This window comes from Gossypium raimondii, chromosome 11, assembly GCF_025698545.1.
Source record: "Gossypium raimondii isolate GPD5lz chromosome 11, ASM2569854v1, whole genome shotgun sequence".
Classification (NCBI taxonomy): domain Eukaryota; kingdom Viridiplantae; phylum Streptophyta; class Magnoliopsida; order Malvales; family Malvaceae; genus Gossypium; species Gossypium raimondii.
This window is the reverse complement of record NC_068575.1, coordinates 36,347,806-36,373,896: the sequence shown is the minus strand read 5'-3', so window position 1 is coordinate 36,373,896 and position 26,091 is coordinate 36,347,806. Positions and strand designations below refer to the sequence as shown.

General features: G+C 31.5%; 2 protein-coding genes and 1 long non-coding RNA gene across 6 annotated transcripts; all 3 read right to left on the bottom strand.

Annotated features, from left to right (window-relative positions):
• Positions 1 to 4,265: 4,265 nt before the first annotated feature.
• On the bottom strand, positions 4,266 to 6,652 carry LOC128034622 (calmodulin-binding transcription activator 4-like). Of its 4 annotated transcripts, XM_052623312.1 has the most exons (5): positions 5,938 to 6,645; positions 5,389 to 5,438; positions 5,211 to 5,299; positions 4,814 to 5,092; positions 4,266 to 4,716 (listed from the first exon to the last, which is right to left on the bottom strand). In XM_052623312.1, exons 1-4 carry the CDS (start codon positions 5,963 to 5,965, stop codon positions 4,843 to 4,845), a joined length of 417 nt encoding a protein of 138 aa, XP_052479272.1. In that variant the 5' UTR covers positions 5,966 to 6,645; the 3' UTR covers positions 4,266 to 4,716; positions 4,814 to 4,842. The 4 variants fall into 4 exon arrangements, 2 of the variants coding, with proteins under 2 accessions (XP_052479272.1, XP_052479271.1); XR_008190741.1 differs by having other exon boundaries at positions 4,266 to 5,092; positions 5,934 to 6,652; XR_008190740.1 differs by having other exon boundaries at positions 4,266 to 5,092; positions 6,127 to 6,646.
• Positions 6,653 to 8,107: 1,455 nt separating this feature from the next.
• Positions 8,108 to 8,753, bottom strand: LOC105804063 (phytosulfokines 3). The gene is made up of 2 exons (XM_012636557.2): positions 8,496 to 8,753; positions 8,108 to 8,398 (listed from the first exon to the last, which is right to left on the bottom strand). Exons 1-2 carry the CDS (start codon positions 8,616 to 8,618, stop codon positions 8,258 to 8,260), a joined length of 264 nt encoding a protein of 87 aa, XP_012492011.1. The 5' UTR covers positions 8,619 to 8,753; the 3' UTR covers positions 8,108 to 8,257.
• Positions 8,754 to 20,306: 11,553 nt separating this feature from the next.
• On the bottom strand, positions 20,307 to 21,389 carry LOC128034663 (uncharacterized). The gene is made up of 2 exons (XR_008190798.1): positions 20,952 to 21,389; positions 20,307 to 20,489 (listed from the first exon to the last, which is right to left on the bottom strand). It is a non-coding gene; the product is annotated as an uncharacterized LOC128034663 (long non-coding RNA).
• Positions 21,390 to 26,091: the final 4,702 nt, after the last annotated feature.

The window sequence follows — 26,091 nt, the reverse complement described above, 5'->3', positions numbered from 1 at the left end:
TTGTTTGGTTCCGTCAAGGGAAGTAGTAACCGGATTTAAATGTCCTACGCGGTTGAGGGCATTGGTTCGAGCTAGGCTCTTCTAGAACGCAAAGCTGCCGGAGTTCTAAATCACAAACGTTTCGTAGTTATTTGATCGGTAAATGTTAGTTATTGGACGTTCCATAACTAATTTACATAAGGAAGAGTTGGTGTCCGAGGCGTCCTTGGTAGCTATAACTAGCTTATTGGAAAAGAGGAGTTCATTTAATTTCGAGGATCGGTTCAAAGACGAGGAAAATTCGTGCCTAAAGCTGAGCTTATTCTAATTAATTTTCTTCATATTTATTTAACTGTTTTTATTATTATGTTTTCAACTTTTACTTTTTACGTTATTTTTCTGTTTATTTCAGGTCTTCAAATTTCACCCCCCCGAACTTCTTGGGCACGACAACTGCCCCGACATAAATCTGGTCAAGAGAGTAACAATTTACAGTAAACCCAGTCTCTGAGGGATCAACCCTACTCCCTATACTGCATAATTTACAATTTAAGACGTAGGTTTATATTGGTGGATTCGACACCCATCAGTAAATATTTACTTTATTTTGTAATTATTCTGTTTTTAATATTAATTTAATTTCCCTAAAATAATTATTTGTTTGAATAAATGACTTCGAAATATTTAATAAAAAATATATAATTCAAATAAATAATAGTACACAACTTAAATTCTGAGATACAATAAATATTAATACACAAAATATAAAATTCAAATAAAATAATACACACTAAATTAAATTTAAACACCCAACAAACTACAAACATATCGGTAAAATTAATACACGAAAATTTTAAATTCAAACTACATATAATACGAACTAAATTAAATTTAAACACCCAACAAACTACAAACAGATGGATAAAATTAATGCATGAAATTTTTAAATTCAAACTATATATAACAGACTAAATTAAATTTAAACACACAACAAACTACAAAAAGATGGGTAAAATTAAAACACGAAAATTTTAAATTCAAATTACATATAATACTGAGTAAATTAAATTTACAGATACAAAAATAAAAATATTCTAAGAAATTAATACGAAAATATAATAATGGAACCTTAAATCCTAAACAACTATATTAAATTTACAGATATAAAAAAATATAAACATTCTAAAGAAATAATACAATTATTTTAAATAGTAGTTTCTTCACAATTAGTCGTCTTCTGCTTGAATCAGGTCTACGTTGCATTAGTACCCCACTTATAAATTGCGGAATAAACGCTCTTGCATCATAGATAATGTCCATCTGCGTTGGACATCTCGGTTAGCCATCTATGGTGCAAAAAATCATCCAACCCTTAATGGCATAACTTTTAATGTTGATATGACAGTATATAATTCAACTCCATTAAAACATGACAATATATAATTCAATCTCAAAATTCGATTGTACACTACGAAAAACTCCCATCTACAATCCATTACAAAAACTCATTTGATAATATATTACAAAACACTCTCATTTTAATGGCTCTCTCAAAAAAAAAAAAATCTCATCCATTTACACTATCAGAACCCAAACCACCCACTATATATAGGTTTGGTGCTAGCCATCTGTGTTCCAAAATAAGAAAAAAATATTTTTTTTAATGTGATAAAGTTGGTGCCGGCCATCGATGTCCCAAAACTAATTTTTTTCGGGACTCAAAAAAGGTAGTGTCGGCCATCAGTGTCCCAAAGTAAAAAGAAAATTGCATTGGGAGACAAAAAATGTATTTGGTGCTGGCCATCTACTGGCCAACACCCCCCAAAAAATTTTTTTAATGGACACTGATGCTGGCCATCAATGTCCCAAAGTAAAAAAAAAAAATGTCTTAGGACTCGAAAAATGTACCTGGTATCGACCATCTATTGGCCAACACCCAAAACAATTTTTTTTTAAATTGACACTGGTGCCGACCATCAGTGTCCCAAAGTAAAAAAAAATTACCTTGGAACCCAAAAAAGGTACTTGGTGCCAACCACCTACTGGCATGCACCCAAATTTTTTTTAAATGTCTCTGGTGCCAGCCATTGGGTTCCCAAACTCAAAAAACTCATTTTTTTTTAAGTCTGACACAATCATCAGGTAATGATGGGGCCAAAACACAAGGTGGTGCCGGCCATTGGGTTCCTAAAACCCAAATTTACTGTTGATTTCAGGTCATTTTGATAAATGTTTTTAAACCAAGATTATTTTTATAAGTATTAAATTTTTTTTACGTTAGATGGATAAAATAACCTACTCATGTCACATAGGTTTAAACCCTATAAAATGCTTGTGCTTTATAAACTTGTCATATCTTCAAATCATCTTTTTAAGCACTCAATAAAATTGAAAGAAAAAATCTTATTATATGATGCTCTTAGACTCTCTCTTCACACCCTCAAACTCTTAATAGAGTTAAAAGATAAACCAATAAATTAATAATAATAAAATATAATGACGAAACTAGGATCAAAGTTGAAATATAAGATAAAATCACAGTTTGTGGTTGTCGTATTGGCTCTAACAAATACTTCGTTAACCAGATCAGCAACTGCCATCTCAACAAGTGACAGATCAGCCAAGGAGGAGTAGACGTGAGCGAAAACATCCTCAGGCCCTTGCTGATTATGTTAAGTTGTTACAACCGTTTTTACTTGGTTAATAAAAGTGGGAAAATGATAACAGGGAGGGAATCAATCTGTTAAGTTGTTACAACTTTTTTTTTTTCTAAAGAGGTATATAAACTCTTTTAACTTTTGTAAAAAAAAAAAAACAATTAAGCTCTCAAACTTTCAAATAACATCTATTTAATCTTTTGATCAACGTTTTTCATCTTTAATTGTTATATTGATGATGTGACAGTTAACGGTGTTGACATGATACTTCATGCCAATAATAGTTGCTGACGTGGCCAACTACCACGTTAGCAAAATAAAAAATTCAAAAAAGTTTAAAAAATATATATTTTATTAGATTCATTCATTTCAAAACTTTATTTTGTAAAAAAATTATATATTTCTAAAATTAATAAAAAATTAAATAAAATTCAAAAGTTAAAAAATTAAAATGAATCAAAACCATTTAAAAGTTAAAAGTTTAGAATGAATATGGACATAAGATTATCCAGATTCAATGAAAACCTAGATATTATGTTCAGATTCCTAAATTATATAAAGTTTAAAAGATATTTAAAATATTTTCCTTTAAAAACATGATAGGTGTATGAATGTTTTAATTTTATTGGTAACTTTAAAGATACGTAAAAATAAAAAGTTATTTTAGTAAATAAATATATAAATAGATTATAATTTTATTAATGTACATGTAAAGTTTTTTTAAATGTGAAAATATAAATAGGAAAACTTTTATTTATATATTAAGGATAATATTAGTGTGTGTGGATTGTGTCAGTTTTGAAACAGACAATGGTGGCACCTCTCAAGTGATACTGATATGTTCATGTAAAACACATTTACTTTTTCATCTTACCATTGTTTCAATTATGTGATTCTCATCAATAACTCCACGCACTATGGATGTGCGACTTGGGCTCTTATTAAAATTTATTTATTAAAATCATTTTTATACATTTTAAAAGGTATCAATAAAATTAAAACATTGATACACATATCATATTTTTGAAAGAATTTTTAAAATATTTTTAAGCTTTATATAATTTAGAATAATCATCTTCAATGAATCTGGATGTATTATTGTCCAGGTTCACGTTGAATCTGGACAAAAATTATGTCTAGATCCATTTTATATTTTAAATTTTAAATTTTTTTTACTTTTTAATAATATTATTACAAATTAATAAAATTTTAACAACTAAGGGTCCGTTTGATTGCCAGTAAAATGTTTTTCGTAAAATGATTTACGGAAAATGTTTTACTTTTCGTAAAATGATTTCTTGGAAAATATTTTACGGTGTTTGATTGAATCATGTAAAATATTTTCTCTTGTTTGATGATTTCTGGAAATATTTTCCGAAAAAGTTGTTTTACATATATTAATATATATTAATAAATTTTTATATTTTAAATTTTTTTTATATATATTGCAATGATTTATTTATAATAATACTGAATTATTAAGCTACAATATTAATTGTTAAATTGAAAAAAAGAAGATGAACACACAAAAATAAGGATGAAAATGAAGACACCCAAACAGATGTAAGAAAATACACATATTTATAGCAAAGGGTAGCCTAAATCATAAATGCCAAGGAGGTCTAAAAATTAGTTTAAAGTCCATCTTTTCAGTTTCTGCCTTTTACACAACATGCATAAAGTCTTTCAGTATTACAGGCATGCAAAGAAGCTATTAGCCAACATACAACCCTAACAGGTTGCCTGATAAGAAAAGAAAAGAAAAACTAACAAAAGCAAATTTAAAATATATAAGAACTTAAGAACTAGGAAATGGTTCTGCTTACATAATTTGAGAAGTCATTTACTGCCATTTGGTTCTGTTGGTCAAAGCAAGAAACATTGTCTGCTATACCAAAATATGTCAACAGTTCAGCAACTAAATAAGTGTTACTGCTTATGCTGGAAACTAATACAATACCTCCTCTAGATGCAATCGAATCATTAGCACCATTTCCCACCAGAAGCTCATCCCATTCAAGTGTATTAATCTCAAGAAGCTTCATTTCATGATTTCTAACATTAACACTCTCACCTGGTTCTGTTCACTTTCCACGATAGCATTTAATGAGAACATGATGTATTTGTTCACATGATTAATCTCTGGAAAATTTCAACATCACCTAGACTCCTCTCACCTTCAAAATATGTATTAGCAATTCCAAAATCAAACTCTTCTGTAACAAGCAAAGGAGTAGACTGATCTGTTAACGAACTCGAATTTGAATGTGTGGCTAGTGAAACCTGCAATTGTTTGTAGCACAAATCCACAAACATCATTCACAAACTGGTTCTGAGTAGGAAGAAACATAAAAGACTGCTTTATTCGGGAATGGTATCTCAAAGTTTTTTGTTTGTAGTAAACACCAAACTCCTTTGTTTCACGATAATGAAGAAGAACTATTTGCTCCAAAGACCTGAAACAAGAAGTTAATCATGATCAGAGATTAACACAATGCAACTTGGGTTAAAAGAGAACAAGTAGGGACAAGATAGGTGAGGTTAACTTTAAAATGTAAAATACATCATACATACTTATCTAGCAGCCAATAACACCTGCGAATAAAGGTTGAGTTATCTTCACCATGTGCATAATATACATGAATCCTTTCTTTATCACCAACCTGGTTCATGAAATAAAATACAATTGTAATCACATTTTGGCCAAATCAAAATAATATATAATATAAGTTATACGAAAAGCAAAACCTACTTTTAAGTGTTCATGACTTGGCTTCTTCCAACATGTTTTTAAATCCAAATCTGTCCATATCCAACAAAAACAAATTTAAAAAATAAAATGAAATAAAATTAGCAAAACAGAGAGATTTGCATAATTGCAGTCCAAAGCTCGATATGAACAAAAATTAACAGTCCCTGAAGCTCAACTAACACTTCACAAGCAAATTTTTATGTGAATTTGATATTTGCTTGAAACAAAATCAACCACTTCTCTAGCTTTCAAAGAGCAAAAACTCCCACAAAATCAACCGCACATGAAGCGTGCGAACGAGGACTGAACATGAATTTGCATCATCAATAGACTTAAAAGCAAGAACCCCAAGAAAGCTAAAAGCCTAGAAATGACAATCCAATGGAAGAAACTCTATAAACAGAACAAGCGTAACCCCACAAAGCCATAAGCTACGAAACCACAATCCAATGGAAGAAAAGTTAAGAACACCGAGAAATACAATTAAAAGCTAAAAATTAATAACAAAAAGAAACCCATAAAAGCTATGAGGTTTAGAAAATTACAAACCCATCACGTAGAAGCCTGGAAATTGCATTAATTCACCAACAGAAATAATTCAATGAGAATGAAGAATGGATTGAAATTCGGGTACAGGGTAAGAGCGGGAAGGATTGAGGGAATCGAAATGAAGAATGGATTGGAATGGGAGAAGCCACAGAAAATGAGTAGAAATGAAAGTGGAAATAGAAAACATACCTTTCTAAAGAAAGTCTACAAAGAAAATTTTGAAGCTGAGACGATGAGAGTGTAGAGAAGGGAATGGAAAATGTCTTACGGAAGGAAAATCGATAAGACGTTTTCCAAAACTAAGGAAGTGATTTTACCCGTGTTTGTAAAAGGTTTTCCTTGTGGAATTCATTTTCCTCCAATCAAACACTGAAAAATGGAGAAAACTAATTCCGGAAAATATTTTCCCCCTATCAAATAGACCCTAAGATTTGAAATGAAGGAGCCTAAACAAACATTTATCAAGGTTTAAACATTTCTTTTAATTTTAATTTTTTTTAAAGCTTTTGAATTTCTTTTTGATAGTGACATGGAGCTTCATGCCAGCACCATTAATAGCCACGTCAGTCTTATAACAGTTCAAGACAAAAGAATGTTGCTTAATAAATTTAATTGATACAATTTAAGAGTTTAAAATTAATTAAATATATTATTTTAGAAAGAATTTAATTAATTTTTTGCGAAAATTCAAAGGTTTATATTCCTTAAACCAAAGTTTGAAACTTCTGGTTTTTTTTCGGCTTGCAACTTAAGCTGTTGGTCTAAGAAGTGATACTTGTATTTTGTTTTTCTTTTGTAAAATAACTATCGAAATTTTAATAAGAGAGAAAAAAATCTAAATAAACAAATTAAAAATATATAAAAATTTAAATAATATGTACAAATATATAGACCACCACCCAAACTCACTAGTTCTTCATAAAATTAATAAATAAATAAAAGAAGTTTGGCTTGAATATAATTTGATGAAGTTTTAGAATAAAAGTGAATAAATATAAGTGTATTTTTATCTTAATTTATATTTAAAATTTATAGTTATTTTTCAATCAATGTTATCTTCAAGACTCACATTCTCTTATTGAGAGTGCAGTATGTCTTATCAATTATCCTTACCTCCAATATTTGTTGTTATAGATATATTTAGAAAAAGTCGAAATAATAAGTAAATAAATAAATAAATTGGACTTGAATTTAATTGAATCCATTTTAAAATTACAAATTTAATTGGAAGGGCCAATCCATATTTAAATCTAAAAATTATAAATACAAAAGTTCTAAAAGAAATACATATTAAAAGAGAAAAAAATAGAAAAATCAATAAATTATCTGTAAAAATTAAAAATTTCATAAGTAGGGTTGGGTTGATGGGGAGTTTGATGTAAAGGCTGCAGAGTTTTATAACACATTGAGGGAAATAGTTGGTAGGCTATTCACATTGGCACTAAACCACCACTACTATCTTAAAATAACCCTCCATCCTTATCATTTCCACACAATCAACGTGCTAAATCAAACCCTGTTTTTCAGCAATTGTGAAAAGCTAGGAAAGGGGTCAAATCTCACTATTTTCCTTCCTTTTTCTGTTTCTAGCCTTCATTGTGGATGAGACTAAAGGGGAAAGTAGAGAATAAGACACCACATTCACAAACGTGTGTTCGTGTTCAAATTGCTTTCGGTTGCCTTTCTCTTTTTTTTCCTTAACATAGAAGAAAATTTAATCCTACTGAAATGTGCATGTGTTCTGAAACAGCTAAGATAAGAAATAGTGATCAGTGTGGAGGAAGAGATGGGAAATCCTTTTCGATAGACTCCATTAAGGAACACTTCCTTATCAGGTTACAGATTTTGACCTCTGGAATCATTTGATAATACATCAAGTGGTCCCAACATTATTATGTCCCAATCTTTTTCTCTCCTTAAAACTAAGAAATTCATTATTTTATATAATATATATATCAGCTAGAAGCTCAAAGACTGTGCAAGAAGGAACAAGGAAGCTTCAATTAAAGCTGATGAAGAGCAAGGCTTCATACAAGGGGATGGATGCTTTTTCTTTATTTACTGGAAAGGAATATTCTTACTTTTTATAAATAAATAAGGTGAAATAATTTTTTATACATATAGCATTACAACCCAGATTCCAAAACTTAAAGAGAAAATGGAAGAAATGTGGTTGTGATGACAAAGCCCCACTATAATCAAGGAAGAATCAAACACAGACAAAAGTAGAAAAACGTAACCGGTTTATACGTATTATAAGACAATTTGATTAAGGAAGAAGCAGAAAGGCTTATAACTAAGAAACAAGAATAAGAAAAAGTCAAGGCTTTTGTTTCTGAGTATAGATGTAGTCAAGATGAGCAGCAAGAGTTCTTCTCATCAAACACTCATCTTCTCCAACTCCTTCACACCTATCTTCACTCTGCTCTATCCCATCAGTTGTAGTAGAAGTAGTGGTGGCCTATAATATATCAACAAAAACCCCAAATCATCAAATGTAAAATCACGAAAGAGAAAATGAAATGGAGATTGAAGCCAGTCAAATTAATTTAAGTAACCTGAGATTGGGTTTTTGCAGGGGAGTCGTTAGCGAAAGCTGGGCCAGACCGGGCGGCAAAACTCAAGGATAGAGTGGAAACGAGGAGGAGGGTTAAGATGAAAAGGGAGGCAAGTTTAGCCATCTTTTAATTTGCTTTACTAAATTAAAGAGATAATTAAGGAGCTGTGAAGACAAAAGAGATGGGGAGAGTGGAGGTTTGGTGATGTCAAATATATATAGAGAAGAAGGGTTAAAAGCGTGTGGACTGAAGGGGAGACTCCTGCTAATTTTAAAAAAGATCAATTAGGAAACAGAATGTTGTCAAAATGGGAAAGCCCCCTAACCAACAGCTAATCATTTATATTAAAAAGGATAAGCTTTCAATTCCTTATGAAATAAACTTAAGTTTCGGACTAAAATTTTGTATTTTATAATTATAGTAATTAAATTTACTGTTGTCATCCATTCAAAAACACCTTTAATCAACTTGTCTCGGTTGAAGTTGATACCCTTAAGAGAGTGGCGATACGATAGGTTTGAACATGCAAATTAATAAATAGGGATAATTCCTTTCAAAATAACTAAAGGTGGGTTTGGATGGGCAGTGCGTTTACCTGCGGTTAGTGTAAAAATAACGGTAGCGGTGAGATTAGATACTGTAGCGACACTGTAGCGTGAGACAAAAAGTAAACTAAACGCACCGCACCGCACTCAACCGCCCATCCAAACCCACCCTAAATAAATAGGGATGATTCTTTTTATTTTATTTTATTTGATTATTCCAACTTTTTCCCTTCTTCGAGAAAAGATCTCCCCCATATGTGCTTAACATTTGGCTTATTTCTATTTCAATGATTGAATCTAATTAACTTTATGTTGTTTTCTTAATTAACTAGTATGTTAGATTGATTATAGAGTAGAATTTTGAAAATTAAAATTTATTTTTAAGTAAGATTTTTAGAATCAAATTGATAATTAAACTGTTTAGATTATTAGTTTATATGGTTTGATTGAATAAATTATTAAAAAATATTTAAAAATAAAAAATATCAATTCAGTCGGTTTTTTAGTTTGGTTTAACCAATCCATACTAGTTTGCAGGTCAATTGGTCTGATGTCTCTCTCCGAACCAATACCACGACTGGTTCAAACAACCATGACTCTAAACTTCTACATTTTGTACATTTGAAATTTAGTACTCCTACTTTTATCTTTAAAAACTTAATTTCTCTACTTTTTGGATTTATAAATCTAGTTTCAAATAATATATAACCATATAAAATTTTAATTAAAAAGTTAACGATATTAATTATTTGTACTAATTAATTACATTATAAAAATATTAAACTAATTAATAACATTATAAAAATATAGAGACCAAATTATGTTAGAAATTAAAGGATAAAGATTAAATATCAAATTTAAGCATATTAGAAAGACCAAAATTGAAAATTAATCATTTTTATAAAATGTAAAAAAGAAAAGAAAAGAAAAACATAGTGAGTGTGTGCCATGTGTCCATATGATAAAGGTCCTTTCAATTTTACTTTAATATATAAATATAGATTGTTGAATTTTAATTTGTTCAGATTTTAAATTGATTTTAAAATTTAAAATGTTTAGTTATTAAAGTATTGATATTGCATTAATTTGACTTTTCGTCAACTATGTTATCAATTTAGGCATATTTTTTTAATTTAACATGAAACATATTTAAAATAAATTGATTATGATATAAACACGTATACCTACCATATGAACAATTTAGATTTGACTTGTTAAAAAATAATGTTAATCCTAGAGTTTTGCTCAATTCACCCAATTAGTTTGTGTTTGGTCCTTTACAAATTAATTATGAAGATCATAGCCAATCGATTTAAACTGATTTTTCCCAAATCAGTTTCTCAATAACAAGCGGGGTTTATAGTAGGTAGAATATTATGGATAATATCTTAATAGCATAAGAAGTTATACAATTAATGATATTCCAAACTACCTCAGCAATGTAATTATGTCTGCAATCTTTAACTCTACCATGCAAGTGTTGTGGAATGAAGTACCCACACAAAATTTAGGCCTGCAGAGGAATTTGGCAAGGTTGCCCTTTGTCTTCCAATATTTTTGTGTTGTGCATGGAGTGGCTTAGTCACATTATTCACTGTTGTTTCTATAGGCACGTGGTGCCTTATCCAGTTATCCCACTCAGCACCAGCCTTAGCTCATCTTTTCTTTGTAGATGACTTGGTTATTTTCAACAAAGCAGATGTCTACCATGCCCCGGCCTGGGCCCAGAAAAAAATTTCGGCCCGCGTCCTAAGCCCGGGCCCCGCCCAACTCGAAATATGGGCTTGAAATTTTGTCTAGGCCCAGCCCGGGAAAAAATTCTTAAGCCCGAGCCCGACCCTGCCCGGCCCATTTTTTAATAAACACCAAAAATTTATTTTAAAAATAAAAAATAAAAAAAGTATTTTAAAAATAAAAAAATAAAAAATAAATATTTATTATATATTCGGGACGGGCCTCGTTTTTTTACCCAAACCCATATTTCTGGCCTATATTTTTACCCGAACCCTCCTATATTTTGGGCGGGCCGTCGGGCCGGGTCGGGCTGCCGGCCCATGAGCACCTCTATGCCAAATTACTTAAAGATATTTTAGAGAATTTTTGCGCTTTTTCTGAGCATAGGATTAATGCTAGGAAGACGAATATTTTCTTTTCAAGTGAAGTTGGGGAGGATTTGGGAAGGGCAATTAGTGACACGCTTGGTTTCCAAAAAAGTGGAGGATTTGGGATACTATTTGGGGGTTCTTTTGTTTCATGAAAGAGTCACTAACAGTACTTTGAGGTTTGTGGTAGAAAAGGTTCGGAACAAATTGCAGAGTTGGGAGGCTAGAGAACTTTTGCTAGTAGGCAGAGTTACGTTGGCACAAGCGGGGTCCTATTATCAATTTCTATATATTTTATGCAGTCTATGATGATTCCCAAAGGAATCTATGAGGAGATTGAATGCATGGTCAGACATTTCATTTGGGGGTCTTCTAATGGAAAGAATAAGTCTCTTATTGGTTGGAATTTAGTGTGCCAGCCACACTACTGTGATAGTCTAGGACATAGGGAATTGAGAGATCAAAATACCTTCTTTTTCCTGAAACTTGGTTGTAATATAGTTGCAAAGGATAAGGCCTTGTGGGTCCGTGTTTTTCGATCTGAATATAACATGAAGGAGATACTCATGGATAATATTGCGAGGATGAGATACTTTTTTCTTTGGACAAGACTCTCTAAAGTCTGGCCCCTGCTACGAGAAAATTTAGCATGGCCAATAAGAGATGAAAATATTATTCGTTGTTAGGAAGACCCTTGGATTCTGAGAGCAAATCCTTTAATCAAGCAGATTCCTTCTCAGTCCAATCTTACTTCGGGTTCTTTGCTTAGCGACATGGTAATAGATGAAGGTACATGGAATTTATACCTTTTTCAGATTTAGCTATCGAAGGATGTCATTAAAAATATTGTGAGTATTCCTCCTCCCCATCCTTCTACGGGGTCGAATAGGATCATTTGGATGCGTAATCCAGTAGGGTCTTTCTCAGTGAAAAGTGCATATTGGATGATATGGGAAAGATCTTGGTCCCCTAGAAGTACAGAGTGAAATTTGGCGTGAAAGTTTCAGGGGCTTTAGAGGGTAAGGTTTTTCTTGTGGTTAGTGCTCAAACACCTATTGCTTACTAATGTTTAGCGTGTGAGAAGATTGTTGGTCATGACAGCTCTTGTCTTCTTTATGGTTATGCTACAGAAGATATCTTACATGTGTTTAAGGACTGTTCAGTTGCAAAGGATGTTTGGTCGTAGGTCATTCCAGTAAATCACCATGATACGTTTTTCTCAGCCAATCTCCAAAACTGGTTTGTTTTTAATTTGTAGAATGGTTCAATATTGAATATAAGAGGGGTTAGCTGGCCATTTTTTTTGTTTACTTGCGTGGCGCGTATGGAAAACATAAATGTCTTCATTTTACAAGGTGCATCTTGGAGCTCTTTTGAGATTGCTAAAGTCTCGTACAGTTAGACAAAACAATACATGTCAGTTCATAAGGATACTCAAATCAGTCACCATGAAAATAGTCCTAGTTAGTCTTTGTCAGGAAATTGGGTCCATTTAAATACGAACGGAGTGGTACAATTGGACTCAAGATTAGGTGATGCTGGGGGAGTGTTGCAGAATGAAGCTAAGGAGTGGATTATTGGGTATAACAGGCATGTGGGGAACTGTTTAATCTTTGATACTGAATTATGGGATTTATTGGATGGTTTGGGCCTTCTCCAATGGCAAGGATACAACAAGGTTGTGACTCATTATGATAGTTTGCAGGTGATTAAAGGTATCCAATATAATGCATTGGTGGAATCAAACTCTGCTTTGATTAGATGGATTCATCAAATTTTGTTGCATTTAGAGCATTAGAGTCTAAGACATGTTTCTAGAGAAAATAACCGAGTTGTTGATTGCTTAGCCAAAATGGCTCTTAATAGAAAGGACGGATGATAGTATGCCAAATGAGGCTTTAAAAGTCCTACATTTTGATATAGTAGATGGTATTTGTGATCAGTTCATTTTAGTGTAATTTTAATCTTTTTCACAAAAAAAATGGAAAAGCTATTTTTTAACACGTTAGATACAAATTGTCTAAGCAATAAATACATATATATTTACAAATTCATCCATACAATATAAATACACCTCACTTTAAATTTGAACAGATATTTAATACTTAATCTATGGCTAGGCTGATAAAAATATCTAACCGATATATTACTAATTTTTAGAAAATTTCTAAAAATAATGTTAATCTTGAGAGTTTTGCTTAATTTTTCCCAATTAGTTTATGTTCGGTCATTTACAAGTTAATTGTGAAGATTATAGTCAATCAATTTAAACTTATTTTCCCAAATTAATTGCTCAAGAACAAGCGGGGTTTATAACATGTAACACCCCTAACTCGTTTCCATCACTAGATTAGGGTTACAGAGTATTACAATACATAATAGAACAAATTACATCGTTAAATTGTTCATTTAATAAATTAAAACAACATTTGAATTTTCATTTCATTCAGATTAAAATCACATTTAAAGCCTTAAATCGAGCTTACGATTCCTTAAAAATGGTTTGGGAACAATCCGAGGCTAATTTGAATCAAAACAGAACAATATGAAAAACTTGAAAAATTTTGAAAATAAAGGTCATACGGGCATGTGTCCAGGCCGTGTGAAAGAGCTCGAGTCGTGTGGCCAACCGTGTACAAATCGAAATATGGGTCACATGGCCGTGTCCCAGCATGTGTTCCCGCCTGTGTGAATATTTTCAATAAGGTCATACTACAGTGTTGCAAATCGTGTGCTAGTCCATGTGAGTATTCGAAATAAAGTCACACGGTAGTGTTGTCAGGCCGTGCAACTCTTTGAGACAGTATGAACAATCCTGCACATAAAATGAAAATGACACACGGTCGTGTAAGGAGGTTGTGTGCTACACACAGCCGTGTGACAGCCCGTGCCTTAGGACGTGTGCACTTAAAATATCTTCTAAAAGAAGGCAAAATTTCACATATCACTTAGGTATCAAGCCAAACCTAAAATCAACCTTTATATACCTTCAAAACACATTCAAAAAAGTTTAAAACATATCAAAACATACAACCTAAGTGCCTAATCAATGTGCCCTCATTGACACCACAATTCAATTATCAAATCAATTTGCAATCAATCTTAACAAATTCATTCATTTCATCCATTCAAACATAAAAAACTAACAACATTGTCTTCATAACTTGATACCATATATCACCCTAAGTACCAATTCAACATGACCTTTATCACACATTGCTAAAAGGACCAAACTTACAATACATGTATCAACTTTACATATAAAAGCATTTACAACCAAAGTACCAAAACATTTTCAAACTTAATAAAACAAACACCCTATATACATTTTCAAACTTAATAAAACAAACAACCATAGTTTAAAACTTCAAAATCTACCGAAAAAGATGATGATAGGTACGAGCTCTGATGATCCGATCAACACGACCCAAAAGTTCAAAATCTACAGAGAAATAATAACAAAAGTAAGTATGCAAAATACTTAGTAAGTTTCCACAATTCAACTCTTTAACTTACCATACTCATTACATAGCTATTTGTACATAATCAATCAAACATCAACCTTATTATATCATGATTCAATAATTCTAAGTTGGTAAACATTTAAACATACAGACATATAGAATTCATAATTCGTTTATTTCTTTGAAACGGTTCCGTATTAAATAACCTTAAATCTTCCGATGGATCTTTGTAAAAGTACTCAATACATAAGTCCGGAAACAGATAATGCTCATATGAGCTAATCGGGTACATAGTAAGTGTGTTAGGTTATTCGTCTGAGCTAAACCAATGACAACACATAAAATTAGCTTAGTCAGGGCTATGAATACATGTAAGGTTACCAGTCTAGGTTAAAACTTTAAAAATAAAACGGATTACTAGTCCAAGCTAAATTCGAGTCACATGTATTTATGAGTCCGCAACACATGCAAAAGCTCGGTCCAAAATAAAAATTTAGTCAGAAATCCCATGTATGAAACTTTTACTCGATTCATCAAAACCATTTCAGAAATTTAGTATGTTTCACATAGACCAATTTCATTTCAACAATTTTAAAAATATATTAATATCATTAACAATATTTAATAATGAATTATAACTAAAGATAATTGTATGAACTTACATGTCAGGTGATTCAACTATTAGGGACTAATTGGTAATTTTTTATTTTCCTCGTACGATCTCTACTGTTGAGTTTCTTGATCTAAAGCACAATTTAGTTTAGTTAAATCAATTCAAACCAAATAAGTAATCAAATTATGCATTTGATTCATTGTAGTCACATTTACAAATTTACTCCTAAACTTTACTCTTTATATAATTTAGTCTCTAAATTGAAACTATCAAATTGAACACAAATTAAGCTTAAATCAAGCTAGTCGATTTTTCATAACCCTTAAACAACTCCTATATTTCTCTATTTCACATTATTTTCATAAGATTTTACAAATTTAACATTTAAATCCTTAAACATCAAAATTACTAAAATCACTTTACAAAATAGTCCTATTTAACAACTAAACATAATAATCTATCAAAACTTCAAAAACACTTCAAAATCATCAATGGTATAATCTAAAACATTTAATATTTTTATGAATTAATTCTCGGGTTAGCTAGATTAAGCTAATACGATCACAAAAATATAAAAATCACTAGAAACGGGTAAAAATTATATACCATGCAAGACAATCTATCTAAATCGAAACTAAGCTTCATCAATGGTGTTTTCCTTTTCAATTTTTAGTAGTGTCTCCTTTTGGAAGATGATAACACATTTTGTTTTTAATTTGTTTTAGTTTTATTTACTAAATTACCTTTTACCCTTAAAAATTGTACTTAACAAATAACAAACTAATGTCCATAATGGTCCACTATATATCTATATGGTATATTTATCTCTTAAGTCCATAAATTCTTATTTTATAACCATCTAACACCTTTAGCTATTAGAGACTAACTTTTGTAACTTTTACGAATTAGTCCTTTTACTAAATTAACAATCTAAACATAAAAATTTCTTAACCCAATTTTAATAAAATTTTATTAAGACTCCATAAATATTAAATAAATAATAAAATATTAACTTACTAGTCGAAATTGTGGTCTCGAAACCATTTTCCTGACACTATTAAAAAATGAGATGTTACATCGTAGGTAGAAGTATTGTGGATAATATAATTATAGCATAAGAAGTTATACACTCTATAAAAGGGAAATGAAATAACAAGCAATAGGTGATAGTTAAGATTAATTTGGAGAAGGCTTATGAAAAAGTGCAATGGGAGTTTATCGATGCATCAATTTTGGCTGTAGGTATTCCAAACTACCTCATAAATGTAATTATGTTTGTGATCTCTAACTCTACCATACAGGTGTTGTGGAATGGAGTACCCACATAAAAATTGAGGCCTGCCAGAGGAATGTGGCATGGTTGCCCTGTGTTTCCCTATATCTTTGTGTTGTGCATGGAGTGGCTTGGTCACATTATTCACTCTGTTGTTTCTGTATGCGTGTGGTCCCTATCCGGTTATCCTACTCAGGACCATCATTATCTCATCTCTTCTTTGCAGATGACTTGGTTATTTTCAGCAAAGTAGATGTCCGCCATGCTAGATTACTTAAAGATATTTTAGAGAATTTTTACGTTTTTTTTAGCACAGGATTAATGCTAGGAAGATGAATATTTTCTTTTTAAGTGTAGTTGGGGAGGGTTTGGGAAGGGTAATTAGTGACACACTTGGTTTCCAAAAAATGCAGGATCTGGGATACTATTTGGGGTTCATCTATTTCATGAAAGTCACTAATGATATTGTAGTAAACATGTAACTATTTTATATTTATTTGAACGATGAATAAATAAATAAAGTTAATTTCACATTTTATTATTATGTCTTTTATATTTTGCATGCATAGTGAAATCGTGACAAGCAAATATTAGTTCATTGATTGTCTAAAGTTCAAACTGAAGATAAATGGCATTGTAAAGAATGTTTACATTGTGAGAAATACAACTTACTTTAATAGATAATCTAATGAGTTCGTAATCCCATAAAAGAATCAAAGTGGGCAATTGATTCAAATACTGAAAAGTATTATTATGTCGTTTACAATTTCAATTGGGGAAATAACTAGTCTTGGCTATCGGAGTAGTTGACTCCAGGAGTAGAGACATAGATGTATTCATTGGTAGAATGATAAATTGGATTGAACCCAAGATGAATTAATTTTGAATCCGTTTGTGAATTAATTCACTTGTGACATTCATAGTGTGATTTACCTAAATCTTGAGTTAGTCACTAACCATGCGTATGCAACTCATGTGCTTTGATATAAGTGGAGGCTTATGCTTTAAAGATGATCGAGCCCATAAATGATATGTTGGGTACATAACTTGTGTATGACACGGCTTTACTAGCAATAGTGCAATTCATAGCTAAATTAAAGAGTTAATGATATCCTCTCATTGGCATTGTGTGGATTGGTAAATATGAAATGTGGCCACGGGTTGCTTGTTCTCGAATGAACAATTTATCACAGTCATTTGTTGACAGGGATCATATTAATCATTAAGAAGACACAATGGTGACTGTGAGATAAAATATGCAACAAACCGTTTTTAGTAATATAAAAAATAGTGGTTTCAGGACCACAATTTCGATGAGTGAGTTATTGTTTTATTATTATTTTAATGTTTATGGAATTATATTATGGTTATATTAAAATTTTTTTGAGAAATTTTGATGTTTAAATGGTTAATTAAGTAAAAGGACTAAATCGCAAAAAGTGTAAAAATTAAGTTCATTAAAGGGGTCAAATGGCTATGGAAATGAAAGTTAAAGGACTTGAAGGGTAAATATACCATTTAATGAGTTAGTGAATAGTTATGGATAGGTTTTATTGAAAATTTAATGGTTTTAAAAGGTTAATTAAGTAAATTAATAATTAAGTTAAGATATTAGTTAATTAAAATATGAGAAAAACTATCATCTTTCTCATTTTATCTTTTCTAACCTCAAACACCATTAAAGAAAGCTTGGAGCATTCGTTTGGCTTTGTCCTAGTGCATGGTGTGTTTTTCATCCTATTTTTAATGATTTTTATGTTTCTGAGTTCGTTTTAGCTTAATCTTACTATCTCGGGGGTTAATTTTCAAAACTGTTAAAGGTTGAGGGACTTAACATGAATGCTTTTGAATGATTTTTGATTTCAATTGATATATTATGAATCTTTGTTGAAAAATAAACAAGTTTTGTTAAGTGATTTTTGATGAGTTTTAGAAAAAGGGATTAATTTGTTAAAGGTGTAAATTTATAGATTTTTTTATGAATGTTAGCGGTAAATTGGTAATTTTGCATAAATATGAACTATGGATTAAATTAAATTGTAACACCCCTTACCCGTATTCAACTCCGGAATAGGGTATGAGGCATTACTAGAACACTTACACATGTAAACGTATTAAACTGAGTTACAAAATTTCATTCAAATTTAAACTCTTCAAATTTTTAACATGCTTTTATAATTCTTTATAACATATCCTCAAAATATTATATTCATAACAAATAGGGCCTACGAGACCCGATACTTATGTAATTCAAAGCTCCATTTCCATTTTATTCAATTCACAATATTTCGTGTTCACAATTCAAATTAATTTCTCAATCCAATATATATATTTCAATACCACACTCTCATACTATGAAACTTTATTTTCCCATATGAGCTTAAACCATGATCATCACATATCAAAGACAAATGTTCTTGACATTTCCATGACATAAACCGAATTAATCAATGCAACTCAATGATATAATCATCCATATATCATTATTATCATATATATATATCAAGACTAAATTTCTTATACATTTGGTCAATTGCTTTTCAAAACCGCAATAGTTCCTTCGGTACCAATACGTATTTACCATTCAATTTAACATTTACCGATTATAATCGGGCATATGACCATTATACACAATTATTTCCTACATTTTATTGTCCTCCTCCTCCTCTCCATTCCACATCCTTTATGTGTATATCACATTTAAACAACATTAACTATAATTTCTCTATTCACTAACATGTATATTCAAAGCTGTCTATTCGAGTCATAGTCACTAAATTATTTTTACGCGGAGCTACAGAACTCCAAATTAAGATGCGTAAATTTTATCCGAAACTAGATTCACATATATTCTTACCATAAAATTTTCATAATTTTTTGTTTAGCCAAATAGTACAGTTTATTCTTTAAAGTTTCCCCTGTTTCACTGTTTGACAGTTCTGACCTCTCTTCACTAAAAATTAATTATCTCACTGTACAGAATTCGGATATAGTTTCCGTTTGTTTCTCATAAAAATAGATTCACTGATAATTCTAAACATATAAACTTTATCCCATAATTATTTTTGTACAATTTTTTTACAATTTTCCAAAGTCAAAACAGGGGATTCCAAACTCATTCTGACTCTGTCTAATTAAACTTCAAATATCTCAAAATATATAACTCTTTTGCTTTTTCTATTTCTTTTATATGAAAATAGACTCATTAAGCTTCAATTTCATATATTATTCAGCCTCTAATTAAATTTCCACCATTTTTGGTGATTTTTCAAAGTCACACAACTGTTGCTGTCTAAACTATTTTGTTGCTAAATGTACTCTTTCATAATTTCACTTTTTCACTTTCAATCACAATTCAATTCAAAATTCACTTTTCCATTTCTAAGTCGATATTCAATTCAGTTCCACACCTATATTCATTATTCAATTACACTTAGTCAATTTCCCGTTGAACACTCGGAATATACATAGATACGTAGAGAATTAGCACATAAGTGCCACAATCGATATGTAGCCGCTACCATCGATACGTGGCAAGAAGCTACCAGCGATCGTGTGGTTACCATCGATACGTGGCCGGCTACCAGCGATACGTGGCCAAGCTACCACCGATCAATAACACTGAAATGTCCACGGCCTGCTCACACAAGCTGTCGGTGTCTGCAACACATGCTAGATCACCCAAACACCCGGACTCACTGTAACACTGTAACATCGATCTCTAGTGACATGTCACTTGTATCCACTTCTATTCCTAAGTTCAACCGGAATTTACACTTAACACTTTATTTTAAACACTTTATCACTTGAATAATTCATGAACAATTTTCCTTCCACATTCAATATTAATTCACATATCAAATATAATTCACAATTTATAAAAATATAACTATTATTTACACGTAACTTACTTTGATGCAATAATATAAAAATTTAGCAATTTAGTCTTTAATCTTTCCTTTTCTCCGGTCAAGGTCGATTCCACTTCTTTCTTGATCTATAATAACACATTTGACTTATTTAGTACTCACATTTATCAAAACAGTCCTTGACTCAAACTTTGGTAAAATTATAATTTTGCCCTAAACTTTACATATTTACACTTTTGCCCCAAAGCTCGTAAATTAAACTTCATCCCTTATTCTTATGTATTATGACATGTTGAACATTTTCCTTCTATAGAAACATCAAATTCCAACTCTAACACTTACTTATGAACATTTAGTATTTTTATCGATTATGTCGTTTTACTCGTTTTCACTCAAAATCGCTTAGCAAAAGTTGCTTAACATAATTCTAAGCTTCATATTCTATCATGAAACATCAAAATTCACACTTTTCATCTATGGGTAATTTTTGGACATAAATTCTAGCTCGAATTAATGGTAGAAATAGCTTAAGCAAGTTATCGGGATGCTAAAATACAAAGAACAAGAAAAGCGGGCTAGAACGGACTTACCATGAAGCTTGGAAGATGAACAAACCCTAGCCATGGTGTTCCCTTGCTACATACGGCCATGAAGAAAAGAATTGAAGAAGATGATAATTTATTTCATGTTATTTTGTCTTTATTCATTAATTAAGGCATTTTACCAAAATGCCCTTAAATAGCTTACTTACTAACCATGTCTATTTTTGTCCATAAATAACCAATGGTCTAATTACCATTTAAGGACCTCCAATTTAAAATTTCATAATAATTAGACACCTCTAACTTGTAGAACTCAACTTTTGCACTTTTTACAATTTAGTCCTTTTGACTAAATTGAGTGCCCAAACGTCGAAATTTTCGAACAAAATTTTTACAAAATAATTCCGTGAAATCGTAGACCATAAAAATATAAGAAAAATAAATTTTTTCCTTGTCAGATTTGTGGTCCCGAAACCACTGTTCCGACTAGGCCCAAAATCGGGCTGTTACATAAATTCTATAAGTACTTGATTGATTCAAATGATCTAATTAGATCAAGATAAACCACGTTTGAACTTAGATCGAGGAAAAGCTAAAACTTCGAATTAGTTCGATTTAACTACTACACCCTAGTTATCGAGGTAAGTTCGTATAAATTGTAACCGCTTTTATGTTAGTTAAATTGAATGTTCATTATGTTGATTTTGATATAAACGAACTTATATATATACAAATGTATCAATGATATGATGTATTAATGAATATCGAGTCTCGGTTGAACCTTAGGAAATCTTAGGATATAAATGACATGTCATTAGGGACTTCATGTTTTGGGTGCTGGTCTTGAATGTCCTACCAATGACTGAAGTCTTGCATTTGTTGCAGATTCTCCACAGCTTGTGTGAGTAGAATCGTGTAGCTTACATTCTGACCCACAGCTCATGTGAGCAGGCCTATTTCACAACTCGTGTGAGCATTGATGTAAAGGAAAGGTTACAGTTATATGTAAAGGTACACTTCGTGTGAGCTTTCCCGGTATCTGATGTAATTCTAGATGGTTCAACGGGCAAGAAAAGGGAATGGAATGGTAAGTATGCAAATGGAATGAATCATGACTTAATGAAAGGATTGATGAACTAAATGTTGTGGTACATATGGAAATTTACATATCTTATAGTTGATTTCATTTATGTTATGGATAGACATACTAACTTGTGAGTTGGCGGTATTGGTTAGGCTTTGCTAAGCTTATGGCATTGGTGTTGAATTATGTTTAATCTATGTATTGTATTATTGAAATGGTTAGTTATGTTTAAGGTTTATATGAGCTTACTAAGCACCCATTGCTTACGTAGTTTCTTTCTTTTGTTTTATAGATTATAGGAAGCTCAATCGATTTGAAAACTCGTTGGAGATCTATCACACTATCCAGTAGAAAATTCGGTAGTTTTTGAGCATTTTGGCCAAGGTTTATAATGGCATGTATAGGGTGATTTTTAATGGTGTTTTGATGAATGTGTTGATGTTGTTTTGGCATGTATAAGCTTTTGAAAACTATGTTGGTTTGGTACACTTTGATGCCTTACCAAGTTATATCATTTTGGGTACTTTAATATGCTTGTTATTGTGGTCCTTTTTGGTATGTTGATGTTGTCTTGAGAATGACCTATTGAAACATGTTTTAGTACCTATATGGACTAGGTTTGTATGCATGAAATGTAACATATGGACATGTTTAGGTAAGTGATGTTTGGATGCTAATTGTGGTGCCTTTGAATGGCATATTGATTAGTTGAATTGGGGCCTATGGCAATTTTATGTATGCTTGGATGATATTTTAGCCCGTTGAAAGTGTGCACAATTAGATTGAATGTCTATACATGGTTAGGTTATGAAATGGCTTGATTTTAGGTGAATTTTGGGTTTACACGGGATGTTACACGACCGTGTGTCATCTGAGGATCTTCTTAGGGTTTAAGTCAGTGAGTTATACAACCTAACATACGACCTATCACACGGGCATGTGGGGCAACTTAGAGAGTTACCCGGCCTAGCACACAGACGTGTGACACGACTATGTAACCCTACTCAGTAAGTTACACGGGTGAGGACACGGGCTGGGACATGGCCTTGTATCCCTTGTTCAAAAGTTACACAAACTAAGGTGATTCCACATGGCCTGGCCACACAGTCGTGTGACCCCTGTTTCAAATTTTTTCAATTTTTTCCTAAACTTTTTGTTTTGTTTCAAATTAGTCTTGAATTGCCTCTAAGCTATTTCTAGGGCCTCGAAGGTTCGATTTAGGGACGAAATGTATAAAAATGAATGATTTATGATATATTTTAAATTATTGAATGTTATAATGTTTAAATATTTCTGATTGTACGGTAATGCTCCGTAACCATAATCTAACAATGGAGACAGGTTAGGGGTGTTACAAAATAGGATTGTATTGAGTGAACGGATTTAACCCAAAGGAATGAAGGATATCATCTGAAGGTAGCACACACATGATGAGATCATTGGACAAAGCAGTTGGATGAATTACTTTTGTAAAGAGTAAACAATAAGGAGTTTTCAATCATGATACTTCTTGTGGACTAACTCCATAATTAATTAATTGCGAATTATCGGAACGATGCTTCTAGACATAATTGTAATCACTAGAGCCTAATTGTATATGGGCGATTGGTCCTTCCGCTAGCTCGACAAAAGCTCAAGCGGACTGCATTTGAATTAGACGAAAATTTTACGACTTTGGGAATAATTTAATTGAGTCGATTTATTCGATGTAGAATTAAATTAGGTGGTCGTGATAATTATTCAATTAGAGAATTTGATTAAAGAATTTTCTTGAAAAAGTAATTTGGAAAACCTAAGTGATTTTAAAAAAAATAATTTTGATTAAGTAAAATTAAATTAATCAAATCAATTAAAATTAATATGATATTTTTGGAAGTTAATTTTCAAGTCAGAAAATTGGCCTAATGGGTAATTAAACTTGAAAATTAGACCTGAGATCGTAAATTGGGTCCAAGAGCTAAAAATCGAGATTAAGATCCAAAAATTCGTCGAATTGGGCCTGGGTCGACGTTCAACTGGTGTCTAGACCAGACCGGTAGGGTCGTCATTGACTCGAACTGAACCGGTAGCAGTCGAATCGACTCGGGATGCCATAAGGGTGTTGCACCTGCTTCACTGGATACGACGTTGCCTGTGGTTGCAACGACGGCGTCCTAGTGGATGGCGGCGATTGGTTGTCGGTGGTTGAGCAGTGGAAGAGTGACACTTCAACTAGGACTCTACTAGAGAACTTGATTTCAGATTAATTATTCTAAAAATAATATTATTTTAGTATTTTAATATTAAATTTCATTTAATAATTATCTTAATAATATTTTATTAATTTAATATTAAAGTGATTAAATCTAATTATAGTTGAACTCTCTAAAATCTCCCTATATAAAGAGAGTCTCTGGTCATTATTTACATACACTTCAATTCAACAGAAAGTTGTAGAGAGAAAATTCTTTGAAGAGATTATTCTAAAAAATTTCTAGAGATATTTTTTTGATTTACAACTTAACCCAAAAGTTTAGAGTAATTACAAATTTACTCCATTGGTAATTTTTGTGAGAATTTTTCTTATTTGAAGCGAGCCTACACTCGGCAGATGTGAGCTTGAGGATAGTGGAGATGGCTACTCAGTCGAAATGCTCATCTTAGACGAATCGAAAAGGTACAAATTTGATTAAGTGTTTATTACTTTAGATATCATAACCAAGATATTGTTTTGGATAAATTTTTAAAACTCTATTTTTTTCCCTAAATTTATTTTCCACTACGTTTTTCAAACTCGTTTTTCCAACAATTGGTATCACAGCCAGGTTGTGTTCTATCTATAAGTATAAATAGTTAATCAAAATACATTTCTCTTCTTCTTGAATGATTTAATTACATAGAAAGTGACCTTGTTTAGATCTTATGCATGTTTTGAGTTATTTATAGGAATGGATGTGGTATTATATATTTGTTATATAATTGTTTTTTGTCGAGGTTGTGGTTCTTAGGAAATAGACTGTGGACTATCATCTCTACGTAGGACTATATTTTTTTAAAAATTCATAAAATTCTTGTGAGCTGGAAACTAATATAGGATTTAAATGTAATTTTTCCAAAAGAAGTCCACGACGAGTAAAAGTTACAGTGGCGGTTGAAGACCCAAGGAATGCCTTGTGGTTAAAAATTATGTAATTTTATTTTTTCATTTATTTTTTAGAAATAGAACCATAGAAACCTTGGCTGATAACTTTATTTTAATTATCTATCTCATTATATATATGCTTTATAATTGTTTATAATATTATATATGAGATATATATATGAGATGATCCATAGTTGATATATTAATTATCTATCTCATTATGAAATACATGTGTTGTGTCTTTCTATTCACTCTATCTCATTATGAAATACATGTGTTGTGTCTTTCTATTCACTTCTTTAGGTTATTCGATAACTGTGAGAAATGTGGTAACGAGAAGGTGCATGTCTAGGATTGGCTCTGGCTAGGAAAGGCTTGGTTTTTAAGCAGTGAAATTTGACTCATCTCCCTTTCCTGGGACCCTACCTGGTGCCTGGTTCTCATTCACTTTTTCTGTTTTTCCCTTAAAATAAAAACTATGGAGAATCAAAATTATTTGTTTTAAGATTGATTGATTCTTATGAATGGATATTATAAGATTGCCATAGCATGCAATGCATATATTGGAAGCATGTCATTTAGATTAGGTAAGAATGCCACTAGGACTATTGTATGATCATAAAAAAACCTCACATGTTTTTAAAATATTGAGTGGGATAAGGTCCAAAAACAAGACCTACGGCCTCCATTGATGGTTCCTAAGTGATAGCATGATAATGTTTTGAACCGTTTCCTACCCTAGCTGCCCCAAGGTAAACTTTGTCATGTGGGTTCACTAGATGATATTTCTTTTTAAGGACAACTAGTCCTGCATAAGTTTCAAAGAGATTGTCCTAAGATGACTCACAAATGAAAGCATATGTATGATGGATGTTGAGTTAATGGCTACACACTCAAGATCATCTCTTATTAAATAGTTTCCCAAGAAACAATATTTAAGCTAGAGATGATGGCCAAATGTTAAACAATCGTTAGTTCATATG

Excerpts from the sequence above, each read along its gene's own strand:
- LOC128034622 (XM_052623312.1), bottom strand. The coding sequence starts at position 5,965 with ATGCAATTTCCAGGCTTCTACGTGATGG. Across the intron at positions 5,300-5,388 it reads CAAGTCATGAACACTTAAAA|GTTGGTGATAAAGAAAGGAT; the intron begins GTAGGTTTTGCT and ends TTCATGAACCAG. Across the intron at positions 5,093-5,210 it reads TGTTATTGGCTGCTAGATAA|GTCTTTGGAGCAAATAGTTC; the intron begins GTATGTATGATG and ends TTCTTGTTTCAG.
- LOC105804063 (XM_012636557.2), bottom strand. The coding sequence starts at position 8,618 with ATGGCTAAACTTGCCTCCCTTTTCATCTTAACCCTCCTCCTCGTTTCC. Across the intron at positions 8,399-8,495 it reads CTGCAAAAACCCAATCTCAG|GCCACCACTACTTCTACTAC; the intron begins GTTACTTAAATT and ends GATATATTATAG.